We start from the raw sequence: 12303 nt of genomic DNA on the forward strand, positions 1-12303 counted from the left end.
TGTATATACCTGTGTATACAACGCGATGTGCACAAAGACGGAGGTTCAATGACTATTCTCTTTAGATTCTTCTTCGTCTCACTTAGCAATGTAACAGAGACATAGCCGCAAACCAATTAAAATTGCCTAATATAGAGGGTGAGTCATTTAAATTGAGACTGGAATATCTTAAGAAAACATATAATTGCATTTTAAAAAATTTGTTAACGATTCGATTTACGGACGTGTGCCCTTCGTATAGATTCGCGGTAAAATTGCCTCGTGATTATACGGTAGAACCTTGCGTTCTCTCTCTTGCGTTAGGATGGGGCTCAATACTGGATATAACTCACACCAATAATCTTTTAGTGGATATATATTTAATGAACTTGTTGTAAAATTGACAATATTCGTACGCGTGTTATCTCGTGCACGGCCGTACGAGCTCTGCAACGCTCGCCCGTAAATCCGACGACGCACGCGCACGATCGGTGGCGAGAGCGCCCGAAGGCGCCACGAGCGGGACAAGGCCCTGCGTGGGCCCGGATCTTATTTGAGAATTTAATATTAAACAACGCCGCCTCCCTTGAAAGGGTACGCTTTCAAAACAAACAAATATTGAAACGGAAGCACGCAAAATAAAATACTTGACAACACATGTATACTAAATGTCAAAAGGAAATAAACAGAATAGGTCTGCAACGCATCTAAATAATAAGAATTTGAAAATAATAGTGACGCAGAAAAAAATTGTACTACTAATAACATTTAGAATTAACGCTAATATACAGAGATACGCATTATCTACTTTAATGTGCTACATAACTTGTTTCGACGAACATGTATTTGGTTAAGAATATAGTTCAAGTTTCTATTGGTAATATCGCTAGTTTAGATAAGGGCCTGACGAAGGCGCCCTTGATAGTTTTAACCGTGGCAGTTCTTACAATATTATCGGAGCCCGGATGTACGTCTACGACGCGGCCCAACACCCATTGCAACGGAGCCAGATTTTGTTGCTTCACAAGCACTAGCTGGTTCACACGCAGTTGAGTGCCTGTGTTTTCTTTCCACTTGAGTCTTTCTTGCAGTGAATTTAAATATTCACCGCTCCATCTCCGCCAAAAATGCTGCCTAATTTGCTCTACTCGTTGCCAACGCAAGAGTCTATTCTCGTTAATTTCGCTCACATCATTGCAAGGGAAACTGTTCAGTGCCGTGCCAAAGACCAGAAAATGACCTGGAGTGAGGTACGCTAAGTCGTTTGGGTCCTCGCTTAAAGGAGTAATAGGGCGCGAATTTAATATCGCCTCGATCTCGGACAACACGGTTTGCATTTCTTCAAACGTTAAATGCGCTTGACCGACGAGTCTAGCTGCGTGATATTTCGCGGATTTAACAGCCGCCTCCCACAACCCGCCGAAATGTGGGGCGTTCGGCGGAATGAAGCTCCAGGAGATGCCCTGGTTGCTAAGAAATTGACGAAGATCGGATTGCGTTTTTTGATTACGATAGAACTCATATAATTCTTTAAGCTGTTTTTGAGCACCAACGAATGTGGTTCCGTTATCCGAGTACATGTGGACCGGTTTTCCTCTTCGAGCAATAAGTCGTTTGAAAGCGCCGAGGAATGAATCGGTTGTTAAATCGCTCACAACCTCAACATGCACGGCCTTGGTCGCAAAACATATAAATACAGCTATATATGCCTTGTGGTTTCGAGCATTGCGTCTCTTGCCCTCGCGCAACACGACTGGGCCGGCATAATCTACCCCGCAATGCGCAAACGGCCTAGAAATTTTGACGCGACTAGCGGGTAGCGATCCCATCAGAGCCTCGGATTGTCGCGGCTTCGCCTTGAAGCAAATAACGCATTCTTGAATTATCTTTCTTGTAGCTGAACGCAACGACAACGGCCAAAATCGTTGCCTAACTGCCGCCATGGTAGCTTGCGTTCCGGCGTGTATGTTACGAATATGTTCTTCTCTTATTATCTTTCGCGTTAAATCGTGATTGCGCGGCAATAATATAGGATGGCATGCATCGAAGTCTAAATCTGAATTTTTCAATCTGCTACCTACTCTTATTAATCCATTTTCATTCATAAATGGGGATAATGATAGCAATCGACTGTTTGGTTTAATGGACGTTCCTAGTTTAAGCAATTCATACTCCTTCGCGAAGACTTGTTTTTGCACGGTTTTACAGATTATTTCAAGCGCGAAAGATATTTCGGCAGAAAGAACTACCTTGGTTGGAGGAACTGGCCGACGCCGCTTGAAAAATCTCATGCAGTATGCAATAATTCGACAGATTTTATTTAAGTTAGAGTATTTATTTAGTAGTTCGTTAACTAGGCACTGCTCGATTTTTACCACTGCGATTGTTCTTTTCTGCTCGGGCATATCCCTTGGATGAGCAAATTTTCCGGAGGGCCAGTGATCCTCGGAGAAATTCAAGAAATGTGGACCATGCCATAAATTCGACGTGATTAACTCGTGAGGGTATGTCCCGCGTGATAGAATATCGGCGGGATTATCCGAAGAAGGAATGTGGCGCCAATCTTCGATTTGCGTTAGCCTTTGTATTTCACCCACTCTATTGACGACAAATACTGACCAATTTCGAGAAGCCGAGGCTATCCAACTGAGTGCTATAGTAGAGTCGGACCACAGGAATAACTGTACGGGTGCCTCCAATGAATTTTTTACTTTACTTATTAAATAAGCTAGCAGCACTGCTGCTGAAAGCTCAAGGCGCGGCAACGACAACGCCTTGAGGGGTGCCACGCGAGATTTAGAACAAAGCAGCTCGGACTGGCACTCCTGCGGACCGATGACGGTGCGTACATATACGCAAGCGCCGTATGCGTTTTGACTAGCATCACAAAAGCCGTGTAATTGCACGGACTGCAAATTCGAACTGAATTTGGTGCATCTCGAAATTCTTAGTTGATCTATCGACGGCATTTGCGATTTGAGCTTTAACCAACTTGTATGTATTTCCTGCCGATTCATCCCAATGGATGCCCGATTTCCAGAGGTTCTGAAGAATTAGCTTAGCGATTACGATAATGGGTCCGAGAAGACCCAGCGGATCAAACAATTTAGATACCTCGGATAAAATGACACGCTTAGAGATGGCTCCTTTATTTGAATCGGCATGGTACGAGAAATGGAAAACGTCTTTGTCCTGATTCCAATGAATTCCTAAGACGCATGATTCGGCATCGTCGTGAATGGTAACTAGTTCGTTATCTCTGTCCTTTATATTTTTAAGGAGATCAGGGCAATTGGACGCCCACTTACTAAGTTTAAAGGACCCTAGCTCTAGTAGTTCTATTATTTCATCTCTTATAATCGTCGCCTCACGAAGGGTGTCCGCGCCGGACAGGAAATCGTCAACATAAAATCCACGTTTGACTTCCCTCGCCCCGACCGGGTATTCGGAAGCGTACTGATCCGCATGGTAATTGAGGCATCTGGTAGCTAGGTAAGAGGCCGATGACGTGCCATAGGTGATGGTCAATAGTTCGTATACGTCGACCTTGTCGGCGGGATCATTTCGCCACAGAATTCTCTGTAGATGTGTTTGAGAAGGATCCACCATAACTTGTCTGTACATTTTTATTATGTCTGCGCTAAACACATAACTGAAAAATCGGAATCGAATTAATATGGATATTAAATCTTGTTGTACTACCGGTCCTACCATGAGCGCGTCATTCAGAGATATGCCCGTGGTAGTTTTGCATGAGGCGTCAAAGACGACACGAATTTTCGACATTTTATCATTAGCCTTAAAAACGCAATGATGCGGTAAATAAAAGGAGGTTAAGTTACCGTCAGTCGTTAAGTTACCGTATGTCCGTACAGGACATTAAGTTTCCGTCGGATTCTGAGCTTATTTTTCGCATGTGGCCTAACGATATGTATTCATCTATGAAACCTTTATAACGCCTCTTCAATTCGGGCTGTCGCTTGAAACGATTTTCGAGGCTCTTGAGACGCGACATTGCAGTATTTTTTGAATCCCCTAATTTACAAAGGACTTGCTGCTTTACGGGAAGCATAATCACGTATCTGCCTTTCAAGTTTCGATATGTGTTCCTCAAGAAATGTTGCTCGACGTAATTCTCCTCAGGAGTAAAGTTACGACCGGGAGCGACCGAATCGTCCAATTGCCAAAACTTATTTAACTGATCATGCAATTGCTCATTGGTAATGGTTGCATGAAAAGAATGCACCTTTGTTTGAGTGCCGCTTAAGTCGAATTTTCGCCCTGCCAATATCCACCCGAATCTTGTTTTCTGCAGCTTGGGATGTTTATCAGAGGACGAGATCTGTCCTACGCACAAAAGATCCCAAAATATCTCGGCTCCTATTAGAATGTCAATGTCAGATAACACGTGAAATTGCGGGTCGGCCAGTTTAATATTACGCGGAAATTCAAAATTCTTACGCTTTAACGTAACACCGGGAAGTCTTTCTGTCACTCGATCGGTGACTATGCAATCAATTGTGGCATTATATGCATCTATTCGTGATTGGAGTTTTACTTGCGTTACTTGCGTGGCTGTAGCGACGGTTCCGTTTACGCCGGAAATGGCTATATTTAACGATCGCGAGGAAAGGCCAAGCTCCGACAAAAATTGCCTCGATATAAAGTTCGCCTGGGATACGCAATCTAATAATACTCGGCAAGACCTTAAGTTTCCGAATTGATCATGGGCATGCACAACGGCCGTTGATAATATAATGTTATCCTTGTACCCGGCGGCATGCGTCGCTAATACCGTCGAAGTACTTGTGATTTTTGAATTGCCGTTGTCCTTCTCTACGGCGTCAGAATTGGTTGACGATTGCGTAGGGTTGGGCGCCGCATGAAGCAACGTGTTATGTTTCGCCTGGCACGTTTTGCATCCCCCGGAGGTGCATTTGTTATAGGTATGAGTGGTGGAGCGCAGGCAGTTGAGACAAATTTTACGCGAGCGTATTTCTGCAATTCTCTTAGAAACCGGAAGCGCGAGAAAATCTTTGCAATAATATATTGAGTGCTCTCCCTTGCAATAATTGCATTTTTGTTTAATGGTAGCAACGCATGCCGTTTGACGCTTAGTATTCGACTTCGCGACGGGGATTTTCACGCTTGCCTGAATAGATTTATTCGTAGTCTCGAGCATTTGGCACTGATGCGTGATAAATTTGAAGAATTGCTCTAGAGTGGGTATTTCGCTACCCGTTAAAGATAACTGCCATTCACGCAACGTGAGCGCGTCTAATTTCGCGCACAGAACGTGTATTAAAATATCGTTCCATTGAGAAACGGGACGCTTCATCGCCTTTAGAGCGTTTAAATGTTTCGTTGCGCCGTCTGCGATTTGTCTTAATTCCGCATAATTTTCTTTCGACATAGTTGATAATTCTAAGATGGCTTTAATATGATTTTGCACGATAACTCGCTTGTTGTCATATCGCTCCTTGAGAAGCGTCCATGCCACATCATAATTCGCATCCGAAAGCTCTAGCGAGCCGATCACGCTGCTAGCATCGCCGGTAACGGACGCCTTTAAATATTGGAACCTTTGTACACGACTGAGCGACGCGTTGGAATGGATGACCGACGCGAACGTGTCGTAGAACGGAAACCACTCGTCGTATCTTCCGGAAAATGATGGCAAATTTAATTTAGGTAAACGTATCCGATTAGCCGCATCGGATACTTCGGAAATGGTAGACGGTGAGATCGCAGTGGCGCGCAAGGGCCCCGACGGACGTAATAACTCTCGAATTTTCGCTGACACGGCGTAAAACGCTTCCTCGAATGCCGCGCGATCATCGCCTTCAGCTTCATCTTGAATTTCTAATTGTGTTTGTACGGTGTTATATTCCGAACAATAATATTCTAATTTCGATTTACGCTCCTCAATTTGAGCAATAACCGTAGGATTTACCGCGGTCACGGACTCGACGTATGTTTTTATCCGCGTACACGATGCTTTAATAATTGTGCGCTGTTTTTTAAGCGCAGCGAAATTTTCGTAGTTAGGCATTTTGTAGACGAGCAAATATTTGAATCTGGTTGGCAACAAACACTAAAGAGCCACCCTTACCTATGTGAAAATGCGTGATTCGAACATGCGCTGTTTTTCCGCCTCCCCTGGGACGGTAAAAAACTTGGCCGATTATGCCGGGCGGCTTCCTTTATCCTCAATGGCGCCTGCCGGTCGTTGTTCTCGTCAACGTGTTGCACCTTCTGTAGCTCGGTCTTCCTCCCGGAATGCCCTCTGCTTTGATAGTAACTGCCCCGACGAATGATGCTTGGAACCTCTCCTCAGCAGAGGGGCTCAGGACTGCTTGCGAAGGACGGGAGCTCGATAAATCGCCCGTTGTAACCTGATATGCCGCTCGCCTCGTGTGGCTCTTTCCTTTCGGCGAACGTCCAAAAACTCTAGCGATCGAGCCTGATTCTGTAGCTTATGTCGTCACTGAGACACGTGCTTGCTTCCAACAGTATTTCTCGAACAACTTGTTGAAGAAATTACCTGCACTGAGCCCGCTGAATGCCTTGATATCCGGCTCGAAGGACCAATTTGTTAACGATTCGATTTACGGGCGTGTGCCCTTCGTATAGATTCGCGGTAAAATTGCCTCGCGATTATACGGTAGAACCTTGCGTTCTCTCTCTTGCGTTAGGATGGGGCTCAATACTGGATATAACTCACACCAATAATCTTTTAGTGGATATATATTTAATGAACTTGTTGTAAAATTGACAATATTCGTACGCGTGTTATCTCGTGCACGGCCGTACGAGCTCTGCAACGCTCGCCCGTAAATCCGACGACGCACGCGCACGATCGGTGGCGAGAGCGCCCGAAGGCGCCACGAGCGGGACAAGGCCCTGCGTGAGCCCGGATCTTATTTGAGAATTTAATATTAAACAAAAGTGTAATTGCATATTGCAAATTGCACAGTTTTTGAAAAACAATTCTGCTTTCTTTACATCAATTAATTCATCTCATTATTCTGCGCATAAAAGTATTAAGATACAGTTACGAAAAAGAGAATAGCTTACGAGATACTTTATATTGTCAAAATGTGCAAAAATAAACTGTATAATATCTTGTAAACTATTGATTTTTCGATAACTATATTAATACTTGATAACTATCTTAATACTTATACAGGGTGTTAAAAAAGTATCGCATACGCTCAGTGCCATCCGATAGAGAAGGAGAATTTAAGAAAAAATGTCTAATACTATTTTTCGATCCCATGAATAATTTCGCCGCAATTAATTATTGTAATCAGTTAATCAGCGCGGAGCTACAAGAGGAAGCCAGGGGCGAAGCGCGCGAAGTCTGCGGCGCGACGGCTACCACGCTCATACCATGCTCTCGTACTGAGCGGAGGGAAAGTGCTTGCGATCTATTTATTTATTTTACTCACCTTCTTTTTGATAAGAGTAACAAAATAATTTATAGGAACAATCATCACGTAAAAATTTGCGTGATTATATCACGATACAGACTTTGTTAATTTAATAAAAGAATTTATTTTTAATAAGTAAGAAGGCAAGATAATTTAATTAATATTAATAATTATTTTAGAAGACTAAGCAGACTTTACCTAAAAAATCGCTTGCGAAAATTATCAAACTGTTAGCTAGGTGCTTATTTGAAAAATCATTTAGTTTATGCGCTAAACAAAAAAAAACGATATAACAGATAGAAATTTACAAATAAACAATTACATAATCACAGAACTTTTACACATAAAACAAACTTACTTTATTTATTAGCAAGATGCCAGTATGTTTGCTGCAATTTTTTTTCTTATTTAATAAAAAGTTGTATCAGTGCATGCAATGTTATCAAGGTTTTAAATGACAAAATAAAGAAAATAAATTTATTTATTAAATAGTGATAAAGTATTTACTTTTTCTTACATTAAATGCTGAAAGTGACCACCATTAGCTTCCAAACATTTATTTGCCCTGTACGCAACACTTCCTGTGGCATTTCGTATGTGCTGCCGCTGTATGGTAGCAAACGCTATTTCAATTTGCTCCTCCAATTTGTCCTGCGTTTCTATACGGTTAAAATAAATTCTCTCTTTCTGTGCACCCCACAAGAAAAAGTCACAAGGATTATAATCTGGTGATCTTGGTGGCCATTGCCAGAAATGTGCTCCACGACCCATCCAATTATCACCATATGTAATATTTAAATATTGACGGACAGGTGCTGTTAGTTAAAACAATAACATAATTAATTAAATAATTAAAATTAAATAATTAAAACAATGATAGAATATGTTATAAAATTCCTATTTATTTTTACTCAATTTTATAGAAAACTATGTTTCAACATTCATCGATATTGATATTCTTTTAATATTTAACGCATGTAGATCTGTAAAAGGTATAGTTTCTAAAAATTGAGCGTACTGCTGATATTTTTATCATACAGATTTTCTGTTAAGATACAAATTAACAAAATTTTCAAGCAAGTAAGTAATAATAATTAAACATAATTTTCGTCTACGAAAAAAAATAATATCTATCTGTATAAAATAAAATTTCTTTAAAATCAAAAGTTGCGAAAATACATTGAAATAATATCAAAGCATCATGTATTTATTAAAAATCATAAGTTTAGAAGCTCTCAGAAGCTAGTATTTTATGATACAAAAAACATATTGCAAAGTAATACTAATAGTTGTAAATTCTTTATAAGTTGTACTAAAAAAATTTAAACTTTACATTAATTTATTATTTAATTGAGACAAAAAAATTTTTATTAAAATAAATTATGTTTCCAAATATGTTTAATAATTTATAATAATTGTAACCAGCATTGTGTGCTGGACATCCATCATGCATAAAAATGATGTTACGTCGAAATAGCGGCATATCGTCGATAGCAGCGGGAGGAAAAAGTAAATTTGGCAACTCATCGCGCAAAAATTCCAGATAATTTAGACCGTTTAATCTCTCCGGCAAGAATACTGGTCCAATCTAAGGATAATTATTTGAAGTTCGTCATAAATAAATGCACATAAATATATACAGGGTGTCCTAGACCACCCGTACACCCCTTTTCTTTCAAAAACTAAGCATTTTAGAGAAAAACGTTTTGGACAAAAATTGTATGGTTTTGAGGGGAACATAAGATGGTGTCATTGGTTTGACCTTGGATGGCATCGTTAAGGTGAGGTCAAGGACACCTTTAATTTCTTAAATGGAACTACCTATTTTTTATTGCATATTCTTATAGCTTATGTAGAGAGCTTTCCAAAACACTATAATAAAGTATTTTTTCATCAAGTACTTTTCGAGTTATAAGGCTTGAAATAATTTTTTAATTTTACATAAACCATAAAATATCTAGTAAAATATTCATTTTTCGATTATCTTACCTTAATACTTTTATGTACAAAATAATGAGAGGAATCGATTGGTGTAAAGAAAACACATAATTGTTTCGAAAAAAAAAATGTAATTGTTAATTGCAAATTACATTTTTTTTTCGAAACAATTTTGTGTTTTCTTTACACCAATTGATTCCTCTCATTATTTTGTACATAAAAGTATTAAGGTAAGATAATCGAAAAATGAATATTTTACTAGATATTTTATGGTTTATGTAAAATTAAGAAATTATTTCAAGCCTTATAACTCGAAAAGTACTTGATGAAAAAATACTTTATTATAGTGTTTTGGAAAGCTCTCGACATAAGCTATACGAATATGCAATAAAAAATAGGTGGTTCCATTTAAGAAATTAAAGGTGTCCTTGACCTCACCTTAACGATGCCATCCAAGGTCAAACCAATGACACCATCTTATGTTCCCCTCAAAACCATACAATTTTTGTCGAAAACGTTTTTCTCTAAAATGCTTAGTTTTTGAAAGAAAAGGGGTGTACGGGTGATCTAGGACACCCTGTATATATGTATATATAAATATCTATATATACATATACATATGTATATATAAATGTATATATAAAACGTAAAAATATATTGAGTCAAAATTAGTGAAATCGGACACTAAAAATGGACCTATTGAATCCCAATCAGTTTAGTGCACACTTACGTTGCTATATGTGTAGAGAATACTCAGAAAAATTTTTGTCAAAAAATTCGCATTTTTGGCGATGTTATGAACAAATTAATTTATAAACGACTTTTTTTTCAAATTGATATATCTCCGGAAGTACTCGATGAAATTTGATGAAATTTTGAGGGTAGATTCGTGAAAAATAATTTAAAAGAAATAAAAAATAAAATTTATGAAAATTTAAAATTTGTTTTTAAATAATTAATTTTTAAATAAACAATTAAAAAATTAATCTACTTCTCGTAGGTTTAGAAAAAAAAGCTTTGAAGCATAATATTCCTTATGCTTTAAGCTATATTTACGCGAAAGAAAATTACTGTATTTCCAAATAGAATAAGAGTTATGAATATTTTAATGTGAAATGTACGAACGAGATATCTGTCACAGAAGACTCGCATCGGGTTATCTACCTTACAGACTCGCTTTCTATCATTGCAACTTTTGAAATTATTAATCTTATTTAACTGTGACTTGAAAAATGTTTATTATTTAACATTAGTATTCAAATAAATAACAAATACGTTCGTTGGTATATTACTATAAAAAAAAAAAAAAAACAGATCGCAATCTACTGTATCGATATCATTGGTTGAAAAACAAGCAACAATCGACACGGCGTGTTGTGTTTTGTTTTGTTTTTTTTTTCTTCGAGCAGACGCATTGTCGTTCAGTAAGTCTATTGTCTAAGTTGTAATGACACCTCCGCCAAAATGCTGCAATCCTTTCCAAAAGAAAGGTCACAAGTGCTACCGGATAAATTTAGTGTTTTTGACAAGTGCATGTGACGAAAAATTTCGCAATTGGCAAGGTCAGTACATTTGCCAATCATGTAGAACGCAGCTATATAAGAAAAAAGATCATTTAATAACAGTAAGTAATGTCGCGGAAAAACGAATGGATAAGACTACAGAAGAAGTAGATACGCAAGAGAAAGAAGAAGATATGGATATTGATGTATCGTCCAAGGATCCAGATTATAAGTGTCAAAAAATAGATAAAGAAATAAAACGAATAAAATTAGTTTCCGTTTTAGAAAAAGCTGTCATGGAATCACCTGACGGCAAATTAGATTTTAATTTGTTAGAAAATAATGAAGAGTTTATTCGTAAATCAATTATCAGTCCGAATTCAAGTTTAAATAATGAAGAAAATCATGATAACTGGATCGCAGATTTAAAATCAGCATTATTACAAGCAGCTAATCGAAAAGAGAAAATTTTTTTACTTACAACCATGCCGGTCGAATGGTCTATTCGGAGAACCGCGAAAGAATTTTCAGTGAGCAAACACGTGGTGATAATGGCTCGAAAATTGAAGAAAGAAAATGGTTACGGTACTTATCCCGATAAAAAGAAAGGCAACTCTATGAATATAGACATAATAAATAAAGTGCGAGATTTTTTTCTTTCCGATAATGTGAGTCGAGTTATGCCAGGGATGAAAGATTATAAATCTGTTATTGTTAACGGGAAACGTCGTCATGAAACGGTAATTTAAAATAGAAAATATTATCAACAAATTTATCAATTATTCAATATTATTATAAAAACATTAATTTTGATTTTGATTGTAAATTTACGTTTTTAAATTAAATTTCAAAATTGTTTTCAGAAACGTTTGTTGTTGGGAAATCTATCAGAGTTGCATGCTGATTTTTTAAACAATTGTCCCGATTTAAAAATTTCTTTGTCAGTATTCAGAACATTGAGGCCACCTCAATGTATACTAGCTGGTCCCAAAAGTACGCACAACGTCTGCGTCTGCAAAACACACGGAAATATTAGACTAAAATTAAGAGGTCTTCAACACGAATTCGATAGGAAAAAAATCACTTTTGGGACAGACTATAAGCAGTACCTTAACGATATTATTTGTTCAGTCTCAAATGCAAATTGTTTCTTGGGAAATTGTAAAAACTGCCCTGGTTTTGATAGAATTATGAAAGAACTACAGTCGATTTTTAAAAAATATGCTATTTCAGAAATAACGTATAATCAGTGGCTCACGACTGACAGGTAATCGTATTCATTTCGTTTTTTCAGTATATCGAAATTTTTATGTTTTGTTTACAATCAAAATTTTGTTTCTAGATGTCAGCTTCTTAGTCAAACAGAAAATCAAAATATTTTTTTGAAAAATCTCAGTACAGATTTATCGATTCTTTTAAAACATGATTTTATTGCGAAATCTCAAGGAAAA

General features: G+C 37.9%; 1 protein-coding gene across 1 annotated transcript; it reads right to left on the reverse strand.

Annotated features, from left to right (window-relative positions):
* Window positions 1-842: 842 nt before the first annotated feature.
* On the reverse strand, window positions 843-6031 carry LOC145976614 (uncharacterized). The gene is made up of 3 exons (XM_083107844.1): window positions 3840-6031; window positions 2972-3631; window positions 843-2901 (listed from the first exon to the last, which is right to left on the reverse strand). The coding sequence occupies exons 1-3, from the start codon at window positions 6029-6031 to the stop codon at window positions 843-845; spliced, it is 4911 nt and encodes a 1636-aa protein (XP_082963970.1).
* Between the last annotated feature and the right edge of the window lie 6272 nt (window positions 6032-12303).

Source organism: Camponotus vicinus, unplaced genomic scaffold, assembly GCF_025532165.1.
Source record: "Camponotus vicinus isolate PSW18456_S1 unplaced genomic scaffold, iyCamVici1.0 SCAF_9, whole genome shotgun sequence".
Taxonomy (NCBI): Eukaryota; Metazoa; Arthropoda; class Insecta; order Hymenoptera; family Formicidae; genus Camponotus; species Camponotus vicinus.

What these genes read in the sequence shown, in the direction of transcription:
- LOC145976614 (XM_083107844.1), bottom strand. Translation starts at nt 6,031, where the DNA reads ATGCCTAACTACGAAAATTTCGCTGCGCTTAAAAAACAGCGCACAATT. An exon ending in ATGTCCTGTACGGACATACG is followed by an intron (nt 3,632 to 3,839) that starts GTAACTTAACGA and finishes CCGATTTTTCAG; the next exon opens with TTATGTGTTTAGCGCAGACA. An exon ending in TCGGCAGGAAATACATACAA is followed by an intron (nt 2,902 to 2,971) that starts GTTGGTTAAAGC and finishes CACCAAATTCAG; the next exon opens with TTCGAATTTGCAGTCCGTGC.